Raw genomic sequence first — 24157 nt, 5'->3', positions numbered from 1 at the left:
AAGTTTTTGTATCTGTTTAGACTAGTTCTTTGGGAGAGGTCTCTTTGTATTTTTAAAAGGATTTTTATTGTATTTTTCAAGCTTGAAATAAAGGTTAAAGATGAGACTCTTTCTTTCTTGTTTATAAAATTGAATCATGGTGTTTTTACTTATTCCGCATGGTATGTTTTAAAATGGATGGAAGGGTTCTCCTATCTAGGTGTTAGAATAAGTGCCCACACAACTCGATTGGATCGTGACATTGAATTTCTTTTGTGATTCAAAGACACGTGAGTTAAATCTATCGTATAATAAAATAAATTACAACAAGATACGTATATATATATATATATATATAGAGCGCGCGCGAGAGAGAGAGAAAGCGCAATATATTAGATCTTAGGTATTCGAAATAACTAGAGAAACGAAGAATAAGGAGCTTTTAAGCTAGTAAGATCGTGAACATACAAAATCAAAGTTTTGTAAACCCTAATGCAAATAACTAGTAGACTACTTATAGAGAAGCCCTCGGGAGCAACCTATGTGAAGTTCGCCTTTCTTGTGGTCTTCCACTAAATCACTAACTCTACAATTGTGCATCGATCAGTGAAGATCTCAATACCTTTCGTAATTCGCAAATTAATTGACTTATCTCATCCTTATCTTGTCCGACTATAATTTCACAATCGATCATGTACCTCTAGAACTAGATGGATTGTACCAATATGTCACTAGTCTTGATAGTGCTAATTTGGAAATCTTCGCAAATCGAGTTGCTTTCACCATCCAAGTTTCGTAAATATTGTTCAATGCTTGTTTCACCCGCATAAGCTTCTCATATCTTTTATTTTACCTTTTTTTTTGTTTAATTATTTTATTATTTTATTATTCTTAATTAATGTACTCTTTTTTCTTTCTTTCTGTCTAGACAAAACCATTGGACCCGTGAACACGGTCGTTGGACTTTTCTTGATGACAGCAATCGAATAGTGTGGACTTGAAATATTTACTAAAAAGGAAAATGAGAAAAAAAAAGCAAAATAAGATATAGTACTAAATAAAAATTAAAAAGAAAAAGAAAAATGAAGTAGTTTAGTCTGAGTATATTAATTAACCACAAATATTGAAAGTTACTCTCAAAGTAGATATTTCAAGATAAAGTATTTTATACTTATTTCAGTATACTTTGTCTTTCAAAATGATTACCTCATTTTCGAACTAAATATTTCTATAATGTTGTAGCTACTTTAATTAGATTACTTACTTCAGACTTTATTGATTATGAATTAGTAATGTGGGTATTATGTTTTGGTAATATATTGAAATTAGTTCAACTTGGCATTTTTCAGTAAATTCATTCCACTAGCTAGCTAAAACTTCAAAAGTTCAATTTCTAATTTAGACTTTTCATTTTTTATTTTATATGAAATTATTTTCTTATTAATACATTTCAAAAAGAAATACTAACACCTTTCTATATTTGAAAGAATTTGATTTTTAAGTTTTTTGTCTTATCCTTAATAACATATTTTATCGTCACATAAATCTTATACAAATTATGAAATTTCTTTGTTTTTTTACTATTGAATTATATCACGTAAATTGAAAAAGAGAATATAGTTTCTCCCACGACATCCTCCTTAAAAAATACTCTAATTTAACATCTGGTCTTAGAATTTGTGGCTAAAATTTAAAACTTAAACAAATTTTTAACTTCAATTTTCTATAATGATTTGAAAATTTAAACTCTCCACAAAGTAGAATTTCAATTTTTAAATGTATTATTAACCCCTAAGTTATATTTGCAAATAAAGTCTCATTATTTTAATTTTTGCCAAAAAGAAAAAAAACACTATGCTCGACTACTTTTTGAATCGAATAGGCTTTTGTGAGAAATGACGGAATTTGATACATGGGTTTTGAATATATTGACTGTATCATGTTTGAGAATTATATTAAAAAATAATTTATTTATGAATTATAATTTACTCATTTAATAAGAGTATATAAAAATTAAGAAGATTTTAATAATTATAATTTTTAAATATATTTATTACTTAAAAAGATATAATAACTTTAAAAATATTACATCAAAATAAAATTTTAATTTCAAGTCAACCTAATTTCAGGAATAAAGACAGTAAAAGGCCGGTGAACTGTCTTTAATTATCTCGTTGTACTCACACTAGTCAATGGTCAAGTACTATAGTACAAAAATAAATAAATTATATTACATATTACATACATTCACTGTTACAACTTACAACAAGTACTATGGTATAAAAAAATAATAATTATATTATTACATACATTCACTGTTACAACTTACAAGTACTATGGTATAAAAAAATAATAATTATATTATTACATACATTCACTGTTACAACTTACAAGTACTGTGGTATAAAAATAAATAAATCATATTATTAGATACGTTCACTGCATTTGTAACATTCCATATTATAATAATAATTAATAACCTTCTATCTGTTCAGACAAAAATAATTAAATAAAAAAGAAAACTTCTTTTCTCTTCCTTTTTCCTCTAACAAATTAAAAAATTAAAAAAAACTAGTAAGTAGGATCTGCTCACGCGGTTTAATTCCCCTTTTTTTCCCTAATTACGCGTTTTTTTACCAATTATATTTTCTGTTTTTGATTTTCTCAATTGTTGTCTCACTGTAACACACAAACGCAATTGTTTTGTACCAATATACACGAAAGTATAACATATATTCCTACTATATAAACATTAAAATTGTGACACCCTTTTAAAGAATTCCCAAAAAAACAGCCAATTGAACTCCATAGATAAGTCTTGTTTATTTTTTTTATCGGTTTCTATCTGCTTTGGAGTTTGATTAATTTAAATTCGCATTATATAAGATTTATTCGAGGGAGATGGTTCTTATCAAAAAAAATTCATGCACCACATCCTCAATGATTTCTTTGTTTGTTATTATATATAATACAAACACAATAGAACTCCCAAATCTTTTTTACTGTTTTTTTTGTTTTATTTAAAGTTTGATTAATGATTCGCGCCATATAAGGTCCAATGAAGGAAAAATGCTTCTTACCAAAAAAAAATTCATATTCAAAATTTAAAATTGAAGCTTCTTAAAGAAGGAACAATATTATCAACTGCACTGCGTCGTTGGATGATTTTTCATTTTTGTTGTTATTATATATATAATACAAGACACAATAGAACTCCCAAGTGTTGTAGTGAGCAAGAAGATAAAGGAAAGGGAAGACTACCAAACTTTTTTTCTTTCTCTCTTAGCTGTTTTTTTTTTCTTTTTGTTTTGTCAAACACCTCATCATTATTGATTTTCTTGATTTTTCCTTTTCTGAAAAATCTCCCATTTCTCTTCCTTCTTTAATTGTAGGCTTATATACTACCAACTCAATGTTGGGTCCCACACTTCTCACTTTCTTCTTTACAAGAGAGTGAGTAATTGCTTATATTTGCTTATTACAAGAAGAGAATCACAAATATAGATAGATATCCCATCCATTCCATCCAATTTGGTGTTTTGTGATCCCAAATCTTAGATCAATTACTAGAGGGGGTAGGGTGTGGGGGTTGAAAAAGGCTCTAGATTGCCCACCTTCACATTCTCTCACTTCACTGGGGCTGTTTTGTTTTTTGGTTTGGTTTGGCCCTTTCTTGTTTTTTATTTATTTATTTGTGTACACATTTCAATACTTTTTCTCTTAACTTGTGTCATTGTGATAGACTGTTTCCACTTTCTTTTCTTTCTTTCTTTTCCCACTTTTAGCCAGATTACAGTCAAGTCTTAGCTTGTAAAGAAGAAAGTTTTGTTACAACAAGCATTGCCACCATCATCTATTTTTGGGGTTTCCTACTTTATAGTGTGTAACAATATTGTAATATTGTAGTTTTCCTTTTGGGGTTTCTCTATTTTTTATATACTGTTGTTTTTTTTAATGTTGGGGTTTTTTGGTTTGGGTATTTTCTGATGGGGGGTTACATAGTTTTCCAAGATTTAGGTTTAAGTGCAAAAAGGTGGCACCTTTATTGATTTTGGGCACTGAAAGGTTGAATCTTTAAGTGGGGTTTTTGAGAAATTTCAAGATTTATTATTATTTTTTTGCTGGGATTTGGATTGTGGGTGATTGTGGAAAATGGCGATGATGAACACTGGAGGAAGGCTTATTGCTGGTTCTCATAATAGAAATGAGTTTGTGCTCATTAATGCTGATGAATTTGGAAGGGTAAATCTCTCTAAAAATCCCTCATTTTGATTATGTTGAGTTCTAAAGATTACCCATTTTGGTATTTATGGTGGCTTGTTTTGGTTTATGGATAACTCTTCCATCTGATTAGGGTTTCTTAAAAAAATCTGCTGTTTCCTTGTTTCTGTATCTGGATTATTGGTTCTTTTTTGAGTTGCAGGATTTCTGAGAATGTATTTTGCTTTTCTACTTTCTTTTTTCCCTTTTTCTTCATTTCTTTTCTTTGATTGGAGGTGTTCTTTCAGCTGTATATTGTGATTGTTAGTTTTCCTTGATATTCTTTGACTTTTAAATTTTTTTAAAAATATTGGAGTGGTTTTTGGACTATTGATTGATAATTACTCTTTTAATATATTATTGTAGGGTTTAGCTACTTTGTCTTGTAATTTGTCAGCTTTTTGTTGGTTAATTGGTGTGTGCAAATACTCTTTAACTATGAGCTGAGTTTCTATTGGAAACAACCTCTCCTGTATAGTATACAGTATCCTTCTCATACCCCACTTGTTGTTGTTGTTGGTACTTGAGGATAATTTGAAATTCAGCCCCAAAAAAATGTTAAACCTTTTCTAATTTTTGTTGAGGCATCTTTTCCCTTGGTGTTGCCCTTTATCCTTCTCTATCAATTGATCTTGAATTTTTTTGTGAATAAAATCGACCCAAGTTTTGCATTTATGCTCTGTGATGCTGGAGAATATCGTATAATCTATAAAGATTATACTTCGTTTTTGGTAATTTGCTGCTGACTGCAGTGGAACTTTTGTTCTTGATGATGTTTTTGTTGTTCAGGTACAGTCCGTGCAGGAGTTCAGTGGACAAGTGTGTCAGATTTGTGGGGATGAACTTGAGATTACTGTAGATGGGGAGCTGTTTGTTGCCTGCAATGAATGTGCTTTCCCTATTTGTAGACCTTGCTATGAGTATGAAAGAAGAGAAGGAAATCAAGCTTGCCCTCAGTGCAAAACTAGATTCAAGCGGATTAAAGGTATGGAAGCTTGTTCTCAGTGCAAAACTAGAAGCCTCAGCTGAGTGCGTTGATAATGGACATTGATGTATGGGTTTTGATTTCAGGTAGTCCGCGTGTCGAGGGTGATGAGGAAGAAGATGACACCGATGACATAGAGTATGAGTTCGATTATGGTGTTGGGACTTTAGGCCGCCAAGGTTCAGGTCCAGTTCCCTCTGTTTATGGCGGAAGTGGTCATGCTGGTTCATATGAAAATGCTTCGTCCTCGAGAGAAGATTCATCTATGGAAATACCTCTTTTGACCTATGGTGAAGAGGTAAATATCCCTGCAAGCCCTTAATTTGAATAACAAAAAGAAGAAAAACAATCATTCGCATAATCTGGAAGATGAACAAGTCTAATGCTTGCAATATCCCAATCCAGGATGCTCAGATTTCTTCTGATCAGCATGCTCTCGTAGTGCCTCCATCTAATGGCTTTGGAAATGGGGTTTATCTAAATCCTCATAACGAGTCATCGGCATCATGTAAATAATTTTAGCCCATTCTTATTGTGTTTTCTCTAGATTATTGTACCTGATTACACGTGAGTGATGTGATGGTTTTTTTTGATGTCGTAGTGCATCCGAGACCAATGGTTCCAGAGAAAGACATTGCGCTATATGGCTATGGAAGTGTTTCTTGGAAGGACAGAATGGAAGACTGGAAGAAAAAGCAGAATGAGAAACTCCAGGTGGTCAAGCATCAAGGAGAAAGACTGGATGATCCTTATTTGCCTACGTATGTAAATATTTTTGTGTCCTATTTTGTTAGTCTCTCAATTGGTAAACCTGTGCAATTCTTTGAAAATGTATGCCGGATATAAAGTACTATCAATCTTCTTGAAATACAAATACTGTTTCAACAGCTCTAGTTTTGAATGGAAGGCATACTAGATGCACTCAAGGCTAGCTAAAATGTTTTTTGGGCAAAGATTGAGTGCTAATGATCGTTGATGAAAAAACTATTTAATGCCAACGATTAAGATTTGTGTATCATGATCATAAATTTAATCTCTTTCATTCCCCAATTTCTGCAATTTCTGTTCATGAGGTCGTTTTTGTGGTGTTTCTTATGTGTGAGGTTATTGCTAGTCTTATTTGGCTTACTACAAACCTGAAAGTACTTGTACAGAGTCTCTTTAGGCATAACCTGAGAGAAAAAAAGACTTGTTTCTGCTCTCTGTGGTTCTAATTCACTAATGTATTTGTGAATATTTTAAGCAAGTTCTTTTTTATAAATGATCATTCTCTCAGGATGGATGAAGGAAGGCAGCCACTATCAAGAAAGTTGGCCATATCCTCAAGCAGGATAAACCCGTACAGAATTCTAATCATACTCCGTCTCACAATTCTTGGCCTCTTCTTCCATTATAGAATTCTTCATCCGGTAAATGATGCAATAGGCCTGTGGTTGACATCAGTTATTTGTGAGATATGGTTTGCTGCTTCATGGATTCTTGATCAGTTCCCAAAGTGGTGCCCAATAGTTCGAGAAACATACCTTGATCGGCTTTCACTCAGGTAGGTTCTGCTTTTACAATGTTTTGGGGTCGACTTGAAATTGAGAAGATTTTTGGACTGATTTATCTTGGACTTTTGGAATAGCCTTAATGGGTTCATTGGTTTTCAGAGAAAGAATTGTTGTCGTGTAATATTCACAAGCTTTATCATTTCAGGTATGAAAAAGAAGGAAAGCCTTCAGAGTTAGCTCCTGTCGACATTTTTGTCAGCACAGTCGATCCCTTGAAAGAACCACCATTAATCACTGCAAACACTATTCTATCCATTCTTGCTGTGGATTATCCAGTGGACAAAGTTACATGCTATCTATCAGATGATGGTGCAGCAATGCTTACTTTTGAAACCCTTTCTGAGACATGCAACTTTGCGAGAAAATGGGTTCCTTTCTGCAAGAAGTATAATATTGAACCTCGTGCTCCAGAATGGTATTTTTCACTAAAGATGGACTATCTGAAAAATAAAGTTCATCCTGCATTTGTAAGGGAACGGCGTGCCATGAAGGTTTGTAGCATAGATTTATCTCTCTGTTTCTTTTGACATGCATCAAAACCTTTCCAGGCACTTAGATTTGTACCTTCTAGGGCTGTTGATCTGAATATTTTCTTGTGTTTATGGCCTCAGAGAGAATATGAAGAGTTTAAAGTCCGGATAAACGGTCTTGTGGCAACTGCTCAAAAGGAACCTGAGGACGGTTGGACAATGCAGGATGGCACAATATGGCCCGGGAACAATGTCCGAGACCATCCTGGTATGATCCAGGTAAGAACAATTTATTGTGATAAATTCACCCCACAACTAAAGGAGATTCTGTTACCTTCAAAATTTGTATCATAGTCCTTCATAGATTCTGTTGGCAAGTTATGCATTACCCATCTAATTTGATTGCCAATCGTATCCTGGATCTCTTCCTTCTCTTTCCAGGTTTCCCCAGTTGTTGACCATCTCTTCTGTAGTTTCCCCATAATCTCCACCAGCAGCACGGTTTCTGCATTCAGTGTGTTGAAAAGTGCTTTTGGAAAATTTGTCTGTCTCGGCCACTGACCATCAAACTCTACAGAACTATCTGGATCTTTCATTGTGTTCAAACTTCATAAGAATGTGTAAAATAAACAATAAAAGATGGATCTTTCGACTTCTCTTCAACATAAATTCAGTGGAATGCTTTAAATGAGTGTCAATGGTATTAGGTGCTATCTTTCTTTTTATACCTCAGTTTTTCTGATTAACTCTTCTATAGGTATTGCTTGGTCAAGATGGTTTGCACGATGTTGAAGGAAATGAGTTACCTCGCGTGGTTTATGTTTCCCGTGAAAAGAGGCCTGGGTTTGATCACCATAAAAAAGCAGGCGCTATGAATGCTTTGGTAAATCGACTGACCTTATGTTTGTTAAAATATTGAAACAACAAGAAAATTCTTATTCATGAACATGGAGTTCTGATTTTGTCAATGTTGTCTTTCCTTCTGTATGCAGATGAGGGTTTCAGCTGTCATATCAAATGCTCCTTTCTTGTTAAATGTTGATTGTGATCACTACATCAACAATAGCAAGGCATTGAGGGAAGCCATGTGTTTCTTGATGGATCCCATTTCAGGAAAGAAGATCTGCTATGTGCAGTTTCCACAAAGGTTTGATGGGATTGATCGTCATGACAGATACTCAAACAGAAATGTCGTGTTCTTTGATGTATGTATAGCCTTATTTCATTAACTAGAGTTTAATTCGTAATCCATCTGGGAAGAAACTGATTCTTGAGGTTGTTTCCAGATTAACATGAAAGGTTTGGATGGTATACAAGGACCAATATATGTTGGTACGGGGTGTGTTTTCAGAAGGCATGCACTTTATGGATATGATGCTCCTACCAAGAAGAAGCAACCTAGCAAGACCTGCAACTGCTTGCCGAAATTGTGCTTTTGCTGTTGCTGCTTCAAATCGAAAACGAACAAGAAAGGGAAAACAAAGAAAGAGAAGAAGCCAAAGCACTGGGAGGCATCAAAGCAAATACATGCTCTTGAAACCATTGAAGAAGGACTTGAAGGTTAGATCTTTATGCTTTAAAGAATAATTGTTCTAGTCATTTGTTACAGAAAATGTACAATGAAGTTACTAATGCACAATAGAGGTGAAAAGTTTAACTTATGCTGCATTACAGAAGCTAATGTGGATTCACGCCCGACTTTCCAAGTGAAACTAGAGAAAAGATTCGGGCAGTCTTCTGTTTTTGTTGCCTCAACACTTTTAGAAAATGGTGGTGTTCCAAAGGAAGCCAGTGCCTCATCACTTTTGAAGGAAGCCGTTCATGTTATTAGCTGTGGTTACGAAGATAAAACAGAATGGGGGAAGGAGGTAAGACCCATTGATTACTTTTTATTATGGAAGAATGTAGTAAATTTGGTTTGCTGAGTCATGAAATTTTTAATCATCAACCAGGTTGGCTGGATTTATGGCTCTGTCACAGAAGATATCTTGACTGGATTCAAGATGCATTGCCACGGATGGAGGTCCGTGTATTGTATGCCTCGGCTACCTGCTTTCAAGGGTTCAGCCCCTATAAATCTTTCAGACCGTCTCCATCAGGTTCTTCGATGGGCACTAGGATCGGTTGAAATTTTGTTGAGCAAGCATTGCCCGATCTGGTATGGCTATGGAGGTGGATTGAAGTGGCTGGAGCGGTTCTCTTACATAAACTCTGTTGTGTATCCTTTGACGTCCATTCCCCTGATTGTCTACTGTTCCTTGCCAGCCATCTGCCTTATCACTGGAAAGTTCATTGTTCCTGAGGTAACTCAATTTCTGATTCCTCTATTGACCTGGTTATATCTAAAAATAAGGTTGCTGAAAAATCAACAATTTATTTCATTTTAGTGTTCAGCAGGTGAAGTGCATACTTAGAGACACTTCAGTCTTCATATAAGCTTGGGTCTTTAATTTAAACCATTTATATATCTGTTCCAGTGGAATAACTGGATCTATATTGAGAAACTTCATGCCAGAACTTCTCAGAAATCCTCAGCAAGCAAGAAAGATGAGACCCATAGTTTATGACTTTCATTAGCTTAACAATATATATAAATGCTTGGCAAAATTGATACTTCTAAGTTCTAACTACTGAGAATTGTATTTTTTCCCATTTAGTCTGATCCTTCACTTCCTATTGACTTCCGATTTTCTAAAAGTTAATTGAGGTTGTCCGCTAATTTTGTATGTTTAAACATTTGCAGATCAGTAATTATGCCAGCATTATATTCATCGCACTCTTCATCTCTATTGCTGCCACCGGTATCCTTGAGATGCAGTGGGGTGGTGTTGGTATAGATGATTGGTGGAGAAATGAGCAGTTTTGGGTTATTGGAGGCGCTTCTGCACACTTTTTTGCTCTCTTTCAAGGATTGCTCAAGGTTTTAGCTGGTGTGGAAACAAGTTTCACCGTCACATCCAAAGCAGGTGACGATGGAGCATTTTCGGAGCTCTATATGTTCAAGTGGACATCATTATTAATCCCACCAACAACTTTGCTAATAATGAACATAGTTGGAGTTGTCATTGGTATCTCGGATGCAATAAACAATGGTTATGACTCTTGGGGCCCCTTATTTGGTAGGCTATTCTTTGCCTTGTGGGTTATTATTCATCTCTACCCATTCCTTAAAGGTTTGATGGGAAGGCAAGAACGAACCCCAACCATAGTCATCGTATGGTCTATTCTTCTTGCTTCAGTATTGACATTGTTGTGGGTACGAGTCAATCCGTTTGTCTCAAAAGATGGCCCTCTCCTAGAAGTCTGCGGATTGGATTGCGACGATTAAGTCTTAACAATCCAAAGACTTGATTAAATCAAGAACATTTCCAGCAAGACATTGTTGGGATTTCCTTTCGCAGACGAGACGTTTGATGTGTAGTACTGTGAGAGGGTTTTGCAGGATGAGATATATACAATGTTGGTGGTAGAATAAAAAGGTAGGTAGGTAGGGTAGTATAGGTCATCAGTGTAGATATGAAGCAATGGGAGCTGACACACATATATTCATAATATTTGTTTACAATTTGTTCCATTTATTCTTTGTTTTTGTGGAACACTTCTCTTCTTCGGGAGTTCCATCTATTTGTCAGTGAATACTTAATCATAAAGTTATTAACCCAACGTGAAAGGGGCATTAAATTTGTACACTCTTTAGTTAAAAAGTTGTATGTCTTGGTTTGTTTGGACTTTAGAACCAAACCAATTTTTCTCTTTGGTTATCCAAGTTTTGCAGTTAGTGTATTTCACAAGTCATCAACTTTTTATTGGTGATATTCTTGTATGCACAAGGCATATTTTTTTTGGTTAATTTGATCAGCAATGATGGGATAACTTACTCGATTCATGCGATAATTTTATTTATCCCATATCCGTACCAAACTACCCCTTAAAGTTGCGCAAGTATAAAGAAAATTTATATAAGATAATTTTTATTTGAATTTGACTCTTAAATAGGTTGATTTTTTTTACTCAGTTCAAATAAGAAAAGATAAATAACTAAATTATTAGGATTTCTTTACATCTTAGAAATAAATAAAATTTAATAGGTATAATTTTAATTAATATCAAAATTGTAACATTAGGATAAAAATCTCAAAATATAACTTCATTTTAAATGTTATTTGATATTAATGCACCAAATATATTATTCTAAGTTTCTTGTTCTTTCGTAACAATTTTCACTAAGTTTTGTTTGCAAAAAGTAGATTTCACAATTACGTTATATCTATATTTAAAGTAATATAAATATGGATAAATGTACTTAAATAATCATTTTAAGTAAATAATAAATAATAATTTTGTATTATAAAGTCTTTTGTTGAAAAAATCATGCTTTTAATATGTAATATCAATAGATAAATAGTCAGTTTAGTGACTGTATAATCAATATTAACATTAAGAGATGTCTTTTTTCTCTTTATAGGGAAAAAAAAAAACATTTCATCAAAAAATTAAAATCGTTTTTTCTTTTTTCTAGTAGTATATGTTTAATTTTGAATGCCAAAAAACCCTTATACCCTGATTGAACGGCGAACTCGTCGGCGGTATCTTTCTCCGGTATCTCGTCTCCACTTCCCTTCCTCCGTCTCTGCTAGCCTTTTCTGCGTCGTTTTCTCTGCAACTTCACTCGCTAACGGTAAGCTTCTTTTTCTCTCTCTGCGGTTTTAGTGTGCGTTTTCCCTCTTTTACCTTCTCTGTGGTCTTCAAATGTTAGTGCTGATTGAATTTTTCAGGCTGTTGTCGTTGATAATTGGAGTCTCCAAGTTTTATCGTTACTTTAGCTGTTTTTTGCAAGTAATTTTATGATAATATGGTGACTGAATTGTTAAGTGAGTAAAAAAGGTTTTAAAAACTAAAAATAATGGCGATTAAATGCTTTTTACTATGCACAAATTAGGATATAGGGATTACTATGGACAAATCCAACCCAAACTTTATTGCATACATAGATGTAATTAGGATATTTGATGTAAATTGAAATATAGATTAATTTGTATTGGAATCAATTTAGAATCATAAATCTTGTAGTAATCAACTCTTTTATATCCTTAACCGATTTAAGGATATTTCGGTCATATTAATAGAAAAAAAGTGCTTAGTAGCAGTTGTTTACCAAACACATCAACAGTTTCTTTCCAGCTTCAGCACTTTTATTCAAACACGTAACTGCTTATTTATAAGATTTAGCTAATCCAAACTGTCTCAAATTTTGCTTTCTTTGTTTGCTGCTATGTGATGAATGGTGTCTGATTGTTTTAATTGTAAATTCTGAAGGGAACAGCGGGAAAATAAGCTCACCAAGATTCGGCCAAATATGAACATGAAGGAACCAAAGATGGATTTTAAGTCCATAATGAAGGAGGTTGAGTTTCTGGGTAAGTAGTTTTTGGTCTTCTCTTGATTAAGGGAACTATTTTTTATAATCCAACTTGATTGAAATCTAAATTCATGTGTAGTTTCTATTCTGTTGACCATTTTTCATGTAATTCGAGTTTTGGGGTTTGAATAAATTAAGAATAAGAAAATAACCTTCTGTTCTAAGGAGTAGAGCTGTGCAAAATTTATGTGATAAATTTCGCCTCAATGATATGTTATGGAAGCTATATTGTTCACGAACAATAAGGAGTTTGTTCTTCTGGCAGTCCAATAATCTAGCATTAATGATTCAATTATCATTGGAAGCAATTTAACCAATATCTTGTTCTTGCCCGAATGTGGGGAAACATTGTATTCATGATTCATATGTAATTATGTTCAAGAATTTGAAATCTTTTCAATATAGTGGGTTGTACTCTCACCACACTCTAGAATAAAAAGCAGAACAAACACCTCCAGAAAAAAAAGTTTATCTGTTAGACAATGGATTGCCTTTTGTTACTGATAGACGACTTCAAGTTTTGCTCATTAGCTTATTTTTCAAATTTCAAACTTTGAGAACAGGCATAGTCGGAAACTCATAAGAGGATATGCTACTCTTTTGATATGTGAAGGGACATCTTACTGATACTCTAAAGTTATAAACTGGCTAACAAAATTTCTATGATTGTTCAACTAAAACATTTAATTGGTTTACTTAGTCTCTTGTTCATATGGAAACTTTAGATTTGACCAAGTTTTATGCATGTATGACCATGTCCTGCATGAATTGTGACGCTAATGTGGTTCAGTCTACAAGTCTTTGTGATGCACTGGGCATGTTATTATGGAGGAAGTGAGTGGTAGAAAGTATTTGTGAAAGTCAAGACTTCTGAAATGTGCTCAATCTCTGAAACCAGTGAATGCTAGCAAACTTGAGGAGGATTTTACTGCAGAGGATCACTTTAATTCGGGACTTGAGCTAAGCACAAGGCCAATACAATACCTATACTTTTTTCTCCAAAACAACAATATCCTTAAATATTGACATGAAGGAGGTTAATTAATACAAACATCTCAAAATTCATCTTTAGGACTGAACCCAATGCTCGGTGATTAAATGCCTTTACTTGCTGTTACCATTTTTTTTTAAAATAAGAGAAATGCGTTTACTTAGTCTGGTCATCCATATGAAGGAAACTTCACGTTTTCTTACCCAAAATAATGGTAGCTACTTCTTTATGGATAGAGTGCCATCCACCTTTTCTTGACATGGAGGTAGTGCTGAAGCCACATTTTCTTTTTCTCAAATCATGTTCATTTGGAAGTGGAAAACTTGAATGCACGACAAAAGTATTCAAGGAAAGGGCTGGTGCTAACCAGTTAGGGAGTTATAAACTATAAGTGCCAACAGTCAATATATTGAATCATCATTACAAGAAATAGGCCTAAAGAGATAACCAACCCTGGTTCATGTGAGTCGGTTGTCCTTGACCAAGGTTTAGTCATCAATGGACTCTTTGGTTGATGATCCCATGAAGCTGGGGGCTCAGGTCACCAAAACTGTCTACTGAAACTGTAACGTGAAAGAGATTTTTCAACAAGTAAAGTGAAAGTTGGCAAGTTAATTAGGCTGACCAGCTATTATTTTTGGCTGTGGGTAACTGGGTAAGGTTTCATCTGTGCGCTTGATGTTGGGTGGTGGTAGGTCATTATGATGATAAAGGTGAGGTAGAAGCAGGCGATAGCTGCTCTGATCATACGTGCCTAATGGATGACAAGATAATGGTTCTCAGTTCCTTATCAGAGAAAGATAATGGATCTCAGCTATCTACTGGCTTTTATGCCATTTTTCTTGATTTCATATTGGGGTTCTTTAGTAATCTTGAAGAGATTACTGATCACCACTTAAAAAAAGAAGAAAAAACAGGTGTCGTTTGTAAGCTGGATTTGGAAAAGGCTTATGACCATGTTGATTGGTCTTGTCTTTTGAATGTGCTACAGTTAATGAATTTTGGAAGGAAATGAATAAGGTGGATCAGTACCTGTATTTCTACCACTACGTTTTCCATTCTAATTAATGACAGTACAAAAGGCTTCTTCAATTCCCAACGGGGCGGGCCTTAGGCAGGGAGACTCTCCTTCTCCGTATTTGTTTATCATTGTTATTGAAATATTGAGCTTGATGTTCAAAAGAGCTGAAAGTTTGGGATGGATTAAAGGCTTTAAAATTGAATTGAGAGGTAGTAGGGAGGTGATTATCTCACAGATCTTATATGCTGAGGATACCTTCATACTCTGTGATGCAGATAAAGAACAAATTCTACATTTTCAAGGGATATTGCTAGCTTTCGAGGAAGCTACTGCCTTGAAAGTGAATCTTGCCAAGAGCAACATCTTCAGTGTTAATGTAGATAGTAACATTATTGATTTAGCAAAGTTGATGGGATGTAAAGTTTAGAAATTTTTGCTATTTACTTAGGACTGCCTTTGGGAGCTAAAGTGAAGGATCAAAGTATTTGGCAAGGAGTTTTAGATAGACGTGTAACAAAACTGATTCCCTGGAAAAAACAATATCTATCTTACGATGGGAGATTTTAATAAGGAGTATGCTTGATGGAATCCCTACCTATTTGATGTCCCTATTCCTTATTCTTCGGATTGTTGAAAAAAGGTTAAACTCTATGAGAAGTCAGTTTCTTTGGGAAGGGAATTCTGAAAGGAAGAAGTTTCATCTGGTAAAGTGGCAGGAAGTTATAAAGGATAAGAAAGGTGAAGGTTTAGTTAAAAATTTGAAACTTAATAACAAGAGTGTTATTTAAATGATTGTGGAGATACAATGAAAATGGAGAGGAAGTCTGGAAGATGCTGATTGACAATAGATACGGGACAGAAGACTTCTGGACACACCGTATAATTTCAATGCCTTCAATAATCAGAGTTTGAAGCAGTTTGTAGTTTTTTGCCAGAATTTCAGAAATTCATTTTATTGAAAATTGGTGATGGGAGAAGAATCAGGCTATAGACAGATTTTTGGCTGCGAGAAGATAAGTCGATCAATAGATTTCCTACATTTGTATAGTTTAACCAGGAACATGCTGGGTATAGTAGTGGGGTGTTTTATAGGATGGAAATGGAGATTTAATTTTAGGAGAGATTTTAATGATTGGGAAATTGATAAGATTGGTCAACTTCAGCTTATCAAAAAAAAAAAGGAAAATGATTGGTAAACCTCTACATTCTTTGGAACCTCTGATCCCCTCTGATCCATGATGCTAGTAGGGTGGACTATCAGGTTTGGAGAGCTGAAAAGGATGGCAAGGTCTCTGTCAAAAGCTGTTATTGTCTTCTGCATAAAACAAGTAGGTCATTGGAATTTGACTTGGCCGTGGAGGTTGTTGTGGAAATCACAAGCACCTCTTAAAGTAGCTTGCTTTAGCTGGCTTGCAGCTTGGAATGCATGCTTAACACAAGATATGTTGCAGAGAAGAGGAGTTCCTTTGTCCAGTGGATGCTTCTTATGTGAGAACTCTCTGGAATTTGCAGATCACTTATTTCTTCACTGTGATTACAGAAAACAGTTAGAGGTCATTTGGTAGCTGGTTAGAATTATGCAGGTAGTAGTAATGCAAGTATTAGTTATGCGGGTATTAGCTATTCCATCTTATACACTGCATGAGATAATACACCAATTCCCTCATAACCTGTACATTTAGAAGTTATTTGGGTTTCTAAATTGCAAACCAAACGTCCTATTAATTTTATACATGAATAAGTATTGTATAACTTATACATAAATCAATACATGGATAAGTTACCTCTTTACTAGCTACCAAACAACCCCCTTACGGTATATCTTTCTTAACATGTGTGGTGTGCCGTTGGTCACACAATAAAAGTAATGCATAATAAACATTTCATACATGACAACTAATAGTATAAAATTTATCCTTCAGGACAAAGTAACTGAAATTATATGCATTTTCGTTGTTACGTATCGGGGAAGAATGATATCCACAATTTTGTAACAAAAAGATAGCCCATGCAACTTATTTGGAAAAAGGTTCCAGTGCACTTCAGTATTGAAGTTGGTAACTTTCACTTTTTTGTCAGTTCTTCCTTGGTTTATATCATCCCGAAGGCTTTCAAATGCATATCCATCAAAATTCCTTTCCCCTGTCAAAACAGTTTCTTCTTCTTGCGACTTTGGCAGCTTCCCTATCCAAATTGCTGTCTTAGCCACCTTATCCTAATTAACTTCAGCAGGTTCATCACATTTAGATTTCCAGTTGAACTTGGTGTACTTGACAAGTCTCGTAGAATATAGCAGTTTTTCCTTTTGAAGAGCTTTCTTAGCATGACTAAAATCGAAACTTGACTGTTTGATTTTTTCGGTTTTTCCCCAATTATTCTGTTTGATTTTTATACCAACCCTATCCAGATTTTAACAGTGTGCTGATGGGATGAGCTTATGTAAAATATGACACTGACTAGGTTCTCTGTCCTGTTTTCAGGCTCTGCACATATGACATGGAAGGAAAAAAAGGAGTTGGAGAACAAGAGAGTAGTTGCCCTTGGTGGGAAGGTGAGGCACAACCTTTAATTTATGAATAATAACGTTGGCTGTTGTAGTATCTTCTGCATTTTTTTTGATAAATACTCTAATATTTTCTGTATCTGTTAACAATGTTTCTGCTAATTGTGGCAGCCTCCGAAGAAACAGAGATTACCACTAAGTGTAGCACTAGTAATGATGAAGAAACAGAAGGAAAGGGAGGAGAAATTGCAAGAAGAGGTTGAAAACTCAGCTTTCTTTAGAGTTGCTTACTGGAAATTTCCCTTAACATAAGTTGCTAACTTATTTGGCTTGCAGAATTTGGTACTTGGACGATTCGGGGGAGGTAGTAGTTCAAGAAAAGCAGCAGGAAGGCGCAGACCTGAGGATAGGGTGCTGAAATCAACTGAAGGTAACTTCAGAAACGGGGTGCTTGATGTTAAACAGTTGCTAAAACCTTCCGCGCCTAAAGCATCATTTGATGATGCTAAGAAGTCTTTTTCTTCGGGTAAAGGAAAGAAGAAGAAAAAGGGCGGTAAAAAGAACAAGGGCAAGAAGAACAAGGGTGGTGGTCCTGGTAGGAAGCGCCATTAAACGTAGGGATAAATTGAAACAGTGATTAAACCCAGCATGTGGGATCCCAACTTCCATAATAGAACAATTAATTTCATTTTGGTCATTGGTATCTTAAAAAAGGATGAAACTGAGGATGTTACGTAGCTATCACGCACCAATGGTGCCAGCTTTTGTAGCTATCTAGTGGATTCTGATTTTTTTCTAAATTTGTCTGGCTGTTAAACTGACGAATATGGTTTCTAATGTTGGAAGGATGTACTGTTTTTTTTGTGTTGAGAGGAAAATGAAACAGGATATGCCATTGATTTCATGTTAAAAATATATTATCTAAATACAATTTTAGTTTTCAAATACTCTTTTCCAACTTAATTTCAAATATTAGTATTTTCTTTCAAATATCAAAATTTTAATGTCTGAGCTTACTTTAGTATATTACTCCATATTTTCATATGTTTAGTCCAATATTTTTGGTAATCCAACAATTCTACCAGTAATGTTGGATGATAATTATCATTAGTTCTCCTTATTTTTATACCTTGAATGCTGTTGAACATAATTAAGTTGAGGACAAGGAGCTTTTTACATGAGGTCGTTAACACAATTCATCACAGGAGAGCAATCAAAGCTTTAGGATTCGAGTCTTGTCGTTGCTCAAGGAAGTAGTGATTTCTAACTTGAAATTCAAACTCTAGAAATTTTTTTAACTTGAAATTCAAACTCTAAAAATTTTCTTATTTTTGCAAGCATCTTTTCGAAAGATGATTTGACATAACAAAATAAAGAAGGTATTGTACTCCCTCTATCTCTCAATTTATGTTATAATTTTTGGAGTCGAGAGTCAAATAATTTAATTTTAAGCATGAATTTTTTAAGATTTTTTAAAATAAAATTTATATTTAAAAATTATATACAAAATAATATAAACATAATAATTAATAATTCAAGATATTTTTAAAATTATATAAAAAAAATTGTTTGAAGGTGCAAATAAATTGGCACACCCTTTGTCAGCTCAAAGTTTACCTCAAAAGTTTACTAGGCAAATTTAAAAAAACTTTAGCCAGTTGAAGCACTTAAAATAAAATGCGAAGAGAAAAAACTCAAATGGAGTATTAATTAGTTAAAACAATTATCCTGTTCCGCAATGGCAAGGGTTGTTCGGAATCTTTTCTTCCGCACATCCGCCGTCCCGCCGCCGCTCAAATTCCTCGACCTCCGCCTCCACGGCAGCTGTAATTTCTCCACTTCCGCTTCAATTCGCAGTAAAGCTCGGAAAAACAAAGGCAAAAAATTGGAGAAGAGCAGCAATAATAGTGTAATTAACCAAAGCAAGCTTTCACAAGTGAAGCGGCGAACTCGGTCGGAGAAAGAGCTAGATGAGGAGACATTCCTGAAGCACTATGGAAATGACAATTCTGCCCATGTCCCTGTCATGCTTGGTGAAGTTTTGGATGTTTTCACCTCCGTTACTCTCCGCTCCTTCCTTGATTGTACTCTTGGTGCCGCCGGACATTCCTCTGCGGTTAGTGTTTCCCTTGTTTTTTCGGTTTTACTTCCGTCTTCAATAATTATTGTCCTTTTTAAAGTATCTAGAGACGTGATTTGACGATACAACGTTGTTTCAGTTTGCCGAGTTCATGCCTTGGATATTAAATTGAGGAGGACACAGATTAGGGTAGTAAGTTAAGAGGTAGTAGAGCATTGTCTAGCTAATCCTTCCATACAAGTAGTCGATATATTTACTCTTGTAGTTTCATGTGCATTGATTATCATATTATTTTGTTGTAGTTACTGATCAACATTTTGTCATGCTTGCACATCTGTTACTTGACCCTACTTTGTGGTACTACTACTGTACTACACTGGGTATGTTATTGTTGCTGTTGCTGTTGCTTCCTTTTTTTTGATAAATGTATTATCTTGTCATTTTGAAACGAGAAAAAAACTAGTAAGTTGTTAATCTTTTAAGTTTTTAAAATATTAAACTTTTATATTAGAAAAGTAAAAGAATTGTCATATCATGGTATACCTAATTAAGTTCATGTTCTTTCATGGAATATAACTTTGTAATAAATTTTTTGTCTAATGTATACTTAGTTGCATTACGTTACTTGCATAATTTATTTTGAGGTAGTGATATGGGATCACTGGGTATGTTGTTGTTGTTGTTGTAGTGGTATGGGATCATTTGTCTTCCATGTTGAAAATTTTAAAAGTTATTTGTTTGTACATACAGATAATTCGAGCTCATCCCGAAATGCAAGTATATGTTGGGCTTGATGTTGATCCCATTGCGCATCAAAAGGCTCAATCTCAATTGAAAAGTATTATAGATAGGGACTCTTCTGATACGGCTTCTGCCTTGAAAGTGCATACCTTTTTGAAAAATTTTAAGGATGTCAAGTCTGTGTTTGGTGAAGTTGCAGATGACTTATTGACTGGTGGAGTTAATGGGATCTTGATGGACTTGGGTATGTCATCTATGCAGGTCTGTACTCGAATCGCATCTTAGAAACTACTGTAAAACTTCAAGTTGTTTGCTAGATAATCTGGTTTCCGTGGCCTTACATTTCTTTTTTGTGTGTGTGTGACTACTATGTGAGTTGGCTACATGTATACGAGAAGAAAAGCTAGTCACACCGTGTTCTTTAAAACTGTAAAAAAACTATTTCCCCTGGCTAAAATTGGTGCATTTGATAACTGACTTCTACGCTCACGCTTGGGTCAAAGAAATATATTTCTTCCTGTTAATCATCTATTGGAGAAATATTTAGAGACTATCAGGAAACAAATTTCTGAGTGTAGTATCAATGTCTTGAACTTTTTGTCCATATTTTATTCAGGTAAATGATGCTGAAAGAGGTTTTAGCGTGCTGAAGAATGGACCTCTTGACATGAGAATGAATCCAAAGGTAATTTCTTTCCAGATTGTGTGTAAATTTTGACAGTCATTCTGATTTGTCTAGCTCTCAAATGCTCCTAGCATCTTATGATGCATTGCACATTGCCTTATGTTGGAGTTCCAATATCCACTCTTTGGAAAATTATGTTGATCTTGTGATTTTATTCCTCTGCTTTAATGGGGGCTATGAGATTCATGTTTATTAGTTGGTACTACGTTGATTTTGGGATTGTATTCCTCTGGTTTAATGGGTGGTTAATTTCTACAACAAACATACTTTAAAAAGTCATCTTTTTTTTGTATTTTTCATCCATCCTTCTAATTTTAATGGATAAATATATCATTTTGTAGTTGGTATACAATTATATGACGCGTTGTACATTTGTGAAACTTGTGGGGAATAATCATAAAGCTGGGTTCTAGGTCTTTAGACAACTTTAAAAGCAGTTCAACAAAGAAATGGTAGCTTGGATATCTTTTTAGTAGCAGATGTACTGTACTGAGCAATGAAAAGTGGGGAGTACTCAATGATAATATTGTCAGCTAATGATTAATGGGAGATTACTGGTTTACTGGCACTGAATTATAAAAGGAATGGGGTGAATGAAATAATTATTTTGCAGAAAAATAATTCATGGCAAGGATTAAAAGGGAGTCCGGAGCCTGAAGGGCGACTTTTCTTCATGCCTTATAAGAAGAAAAAAATCAGTGCCAGCTAAGGCATGGGGATGGTACTGCCTTGCAAGGCGTGATGCCCTCCACGCCTTAGCAATGACAATTAATGGCAGTACACACCTTTGCCGTTTTGGTTTGTTTATATTTTTACTTGCCCTTCGGAATTTTTGGAATTTTTTTTCGCCCTTTAGGCTCCGGACTCATTAAAAGGCTGCAAGTTTGAATATGAAGTAAAAGGCACCCCCCTTTCTCTAATGCGTAAGATCAAATGAGGATGAACATTGATAGTGAGCAGAACCTATTTTTGGTTGCATCCTCGATTGCACAAGTGCTCTGATACATGCAAAAATGTGCTTGCAAATTCTGATGTACATATGCATTGATCTGTTGAAGGATTAACATTTTTGTTTTGACTTCTCTTTTTGCTATGTTGCTCGGACTCTTCAAAAATGTCAACGGGTGTGTGTCGGATTCTCCAAAAGTAGTGTATTTTTGGAGAATCCGACACGGGTGCGGCATCGAAAGTGAAGTCTTTTTGTTCTTTTTCTTTCTTACCTTTTTTGTCCAGTGATGCACTCAAGATATTATTTCATTTCTTCTATCGGTGCAAGATATTACAGCAATTATCAGTTATCATGATCGCATCCTATTATGTTTTGGCTGTTGATGTCACTATTTGTCTGACATCAAGAACGATTTTTCTGACGTCAAGATATCTGATTCAGTAAACGCTTCTCATTCTATATTTTCTTTTATATCGTTCATAGATGTGGAGAAAATGTTCATAGAGTTTTCCTTGATTAACTGACACAGGACTGTGACAGGCAACTCTAAAAGCTGAAGACATATTGAATTCTTGGCCAGCTGATGAAGTAGGGCGAGTTCTGCGAGAATATGGAGAAGAAAGCAATTGGTACTTTCTTCAAAACAGAATTGTTAAGGCTCGTCTACATGGAGGGTTACATTCTACCAATGAGCTGGTAGACCTTATTCAGAATTCAACTTCTAGGACTAAAGGTGGTTTTCTCTTCTAGATGGTCTTGTCTCTATTCGTATTTTAAATTTGTCTAAAATTTTATAAATTTCTTAATCATTACTAGCAGGATCTGATGTAGTAGGTACTTTTTCATACTTAATAATCTTCTGCACATTCTTGTTTGTGGAAATTAGAAATGTGATTATACTTTTGGTTTCTTGCTTAAGCAGGAAGGCAAGGTTGGATTAAGACAGCTACAAGAGTTTTTCAGGCTTTGCGGATAGCTGTTAATGATGAACTCAAGACTTTGGAGGATTCCATCCGTGCTTGTTTTGAGTCTCTCGGTTCTGGTGGAAGGCTTGCCGTAGTTTCATTCCACAGTTTGGAGGACAGAATAGTAAAGCAGGCATTTCTCAATATTATGAACTGCAGTGAAGTTGATGGAGGTGGGGTTGAAGATGAAGAAGGGAAGCGCTTACGTGAGCTGAGGAAAATTAATCTGGATACTGTTAAAGAAGAAGCATGGATTAAACAGGTGATACAAGGACAAAATGGAACTATCCTTACCAAAAGACCCATAACACCATCTGAAAAGGAGGAAACGTTGAATCCTCGAAGTCGGAGTGCTAAACTAAGAGTGATTCAGAAAGCCTGAAGAAAGGTGGATTTCATAGACGTTATCGGACCTTGAGGAGATCTTTCGCTCTCGAAGATGAGGAGCTTTACCCTATTGTTCAACATCTAAAGTTAAGTAATCACAACTTTTTCTTGATCGTCCTTCGGCTTTATTCGTCATGAATAGTCTTCCTCACTAGTAATTAAGCCTTTATGAAGCTCTAGCTCCTCTGGACTTGTCATTCATTTCAATGATTCACCATTTGGGTACCACATTCCGATCAGCTTATCAGCACATTGTTCGATCAAAGGAAATGGTGATCCCGTGTATACAACTAAAAAGATTGTTGCCCTTACTGTCGGTTAAGACTATGGAATTAAAGCTTGAAGCTTCAAGCTTGCACCTTGATATGCTGCATTCCACAAAAACCAATCCGGGCGTTAGGAAAGTTTCTACCTGATGCAATATAGGAAGGATCGTGACTGTCATTTCAAGCTCTTAAATATCTTTGATTCCGAGTAATTCAGATTATCCCGAGGGTTTGAAGATTTGAAATCAACGTTCTTGATGTGTGATTTCGTAGCATGAGGGTTTGATCTATGCTTCACTTGGTTATACTTGAAGCAAGCACCTCACTGACAGCTTTGAATTTTCACTAATGGCATATGATTTCATTTCTCCTCCCTTGTTCTTCTCTCTTAAGCCGAGGGTCTTTCGGAAACAGCCGTCCTACCTTTTAAGGTGGGGGTTAGGTCTGCGTACACTCTACCCTCCCCAGACCCCACATGGTGGAATTACACTGGGTTTGTTGTTGTTGGCATATGATTTCATTTCTGTACTACGTTTACCTATTGAGCTGTGTTTCTTTTAATTGGTGTGTTTAATGTGCGTTACACACATGGTAGCAAATGGATACAAGTCATATTGCCAAAAAATGGATACAAGTCAAATAATTTTTCTCCTTTAAAAGAATTCTAGGTCTTCAAAGTTTTGCAGTGATAGAAATCAACGTTCTTGATATGCCTCAATCCCAAATAAGTTCAGGTGCTATATGATTTGTCATGTCATTATTTAAATTTAGAGATTGTTTCTAAAAGATCCTAGGTTCAAGCAAATTAAAATAACAATTAAAAGAAAAACATGACAGCTAATATCAAAGTAGTGTGGAACATATATGCAAGGAACCGACCGTAACAAGAAGAAGAAGGTCCGG

General features: G+C 34.9%; 3 protein-coding genes across 3 annotated transcripts; all 3 read left to right on the top strand.

Annotated features, from left to right (window-relative positions):
- Positions 1-3222: 3222 nt before the first annotated feature.
- On the top strand, positions 3223-10975 carry LOC129901154 (cellulose synthase A catalytic subunit 2 [UDP-forming]-like). Its single transcript, XM_055976282.1, has 14 exons — positions 3223-4221; positions 5029-5224; positions 5311-5522; positions 5630-5732; positions 5826-5985; positions 6501-6767; positions 6923-7268; positions 7389-7526; positions 8005-8130; positions 8240-8452; positions 8534-8807; positions 8922-9115; positions 9200-9550; positions 9991-10975. The coding sequence occupies exons 1-14, from the start codon at positions 4132-4134 to the stop codon at positions 10573-10575; spliced, it is 3255 nt and encodes a 1084-aa protein (XP_055832257.1). The 5' UTR covers positions 3223-4131; the 3' UTR covers positions 10576-10975.
- A 795-nt stretch (positions 10976-11770) lies between these two features.
- Positions 11771-18126, top strand: LOC129901144 (uncharacterized). The gene is made up of 5 exons (XM_055976271.1): positions 11771-11925; positions 12564-12664; positions 17159-17229; positions 17353-17439; positions 17518-18126. The coding sequence occupies exons 2-5, from the start codon at positions 12604-12606 to the stop codon at positions 17791-17793; spliced, it is 495 nt and encodes a 164-aa protein (XP_055832246.1). The 5' UTR covers positions 11771-11925; positions 12564-12603; the 3' UTR covers positions 17794-18126.
- A 682-nt stretch (positions 18127-18808) lies between these two features.
- On the top strand, positions 18809-23877 carry LOC129901137 (uncharacterized). The gene is made up of 5 exons (XM_055976258.1): positions 18809-19297; positions 20012-20263; positions 20619-20687; positions 22177-22369; positions 22559-23877. The coding sequence occupies exons 1-5, from the start codon at positions 18920-18922 to the stop codon at positions 22981-22983; spliced, it is 1317 nt and encodes a 438-aa protein (XP_055832233.1). The 5' UTR covers positions 18809-18919; the 3' UTR covers positions 22984-23877.
- Positions 23878-24157: the final 280 nt, after the last annotated feature.

The sequence above is a fragment of the Solanum dulcamara genome, chromosome 1 (assembly GCF_947179165.1).
Source record: "Solanum dulcamara chromosome 1, daSolDulc1.2, whole genome shotgun sequence".
Lineage (NCBI taxonomy): Eukaryota > Viridiplantae > Streptophyta > Magnoliopsida > Solanales > Solanaceae > Solanum > Solanum dulcamara.
The sequence above is the reverse complement of the archived record's forward strand: the minus strand, read 5'-3'. Positions and strand labels throughout refer to the sequence as shown.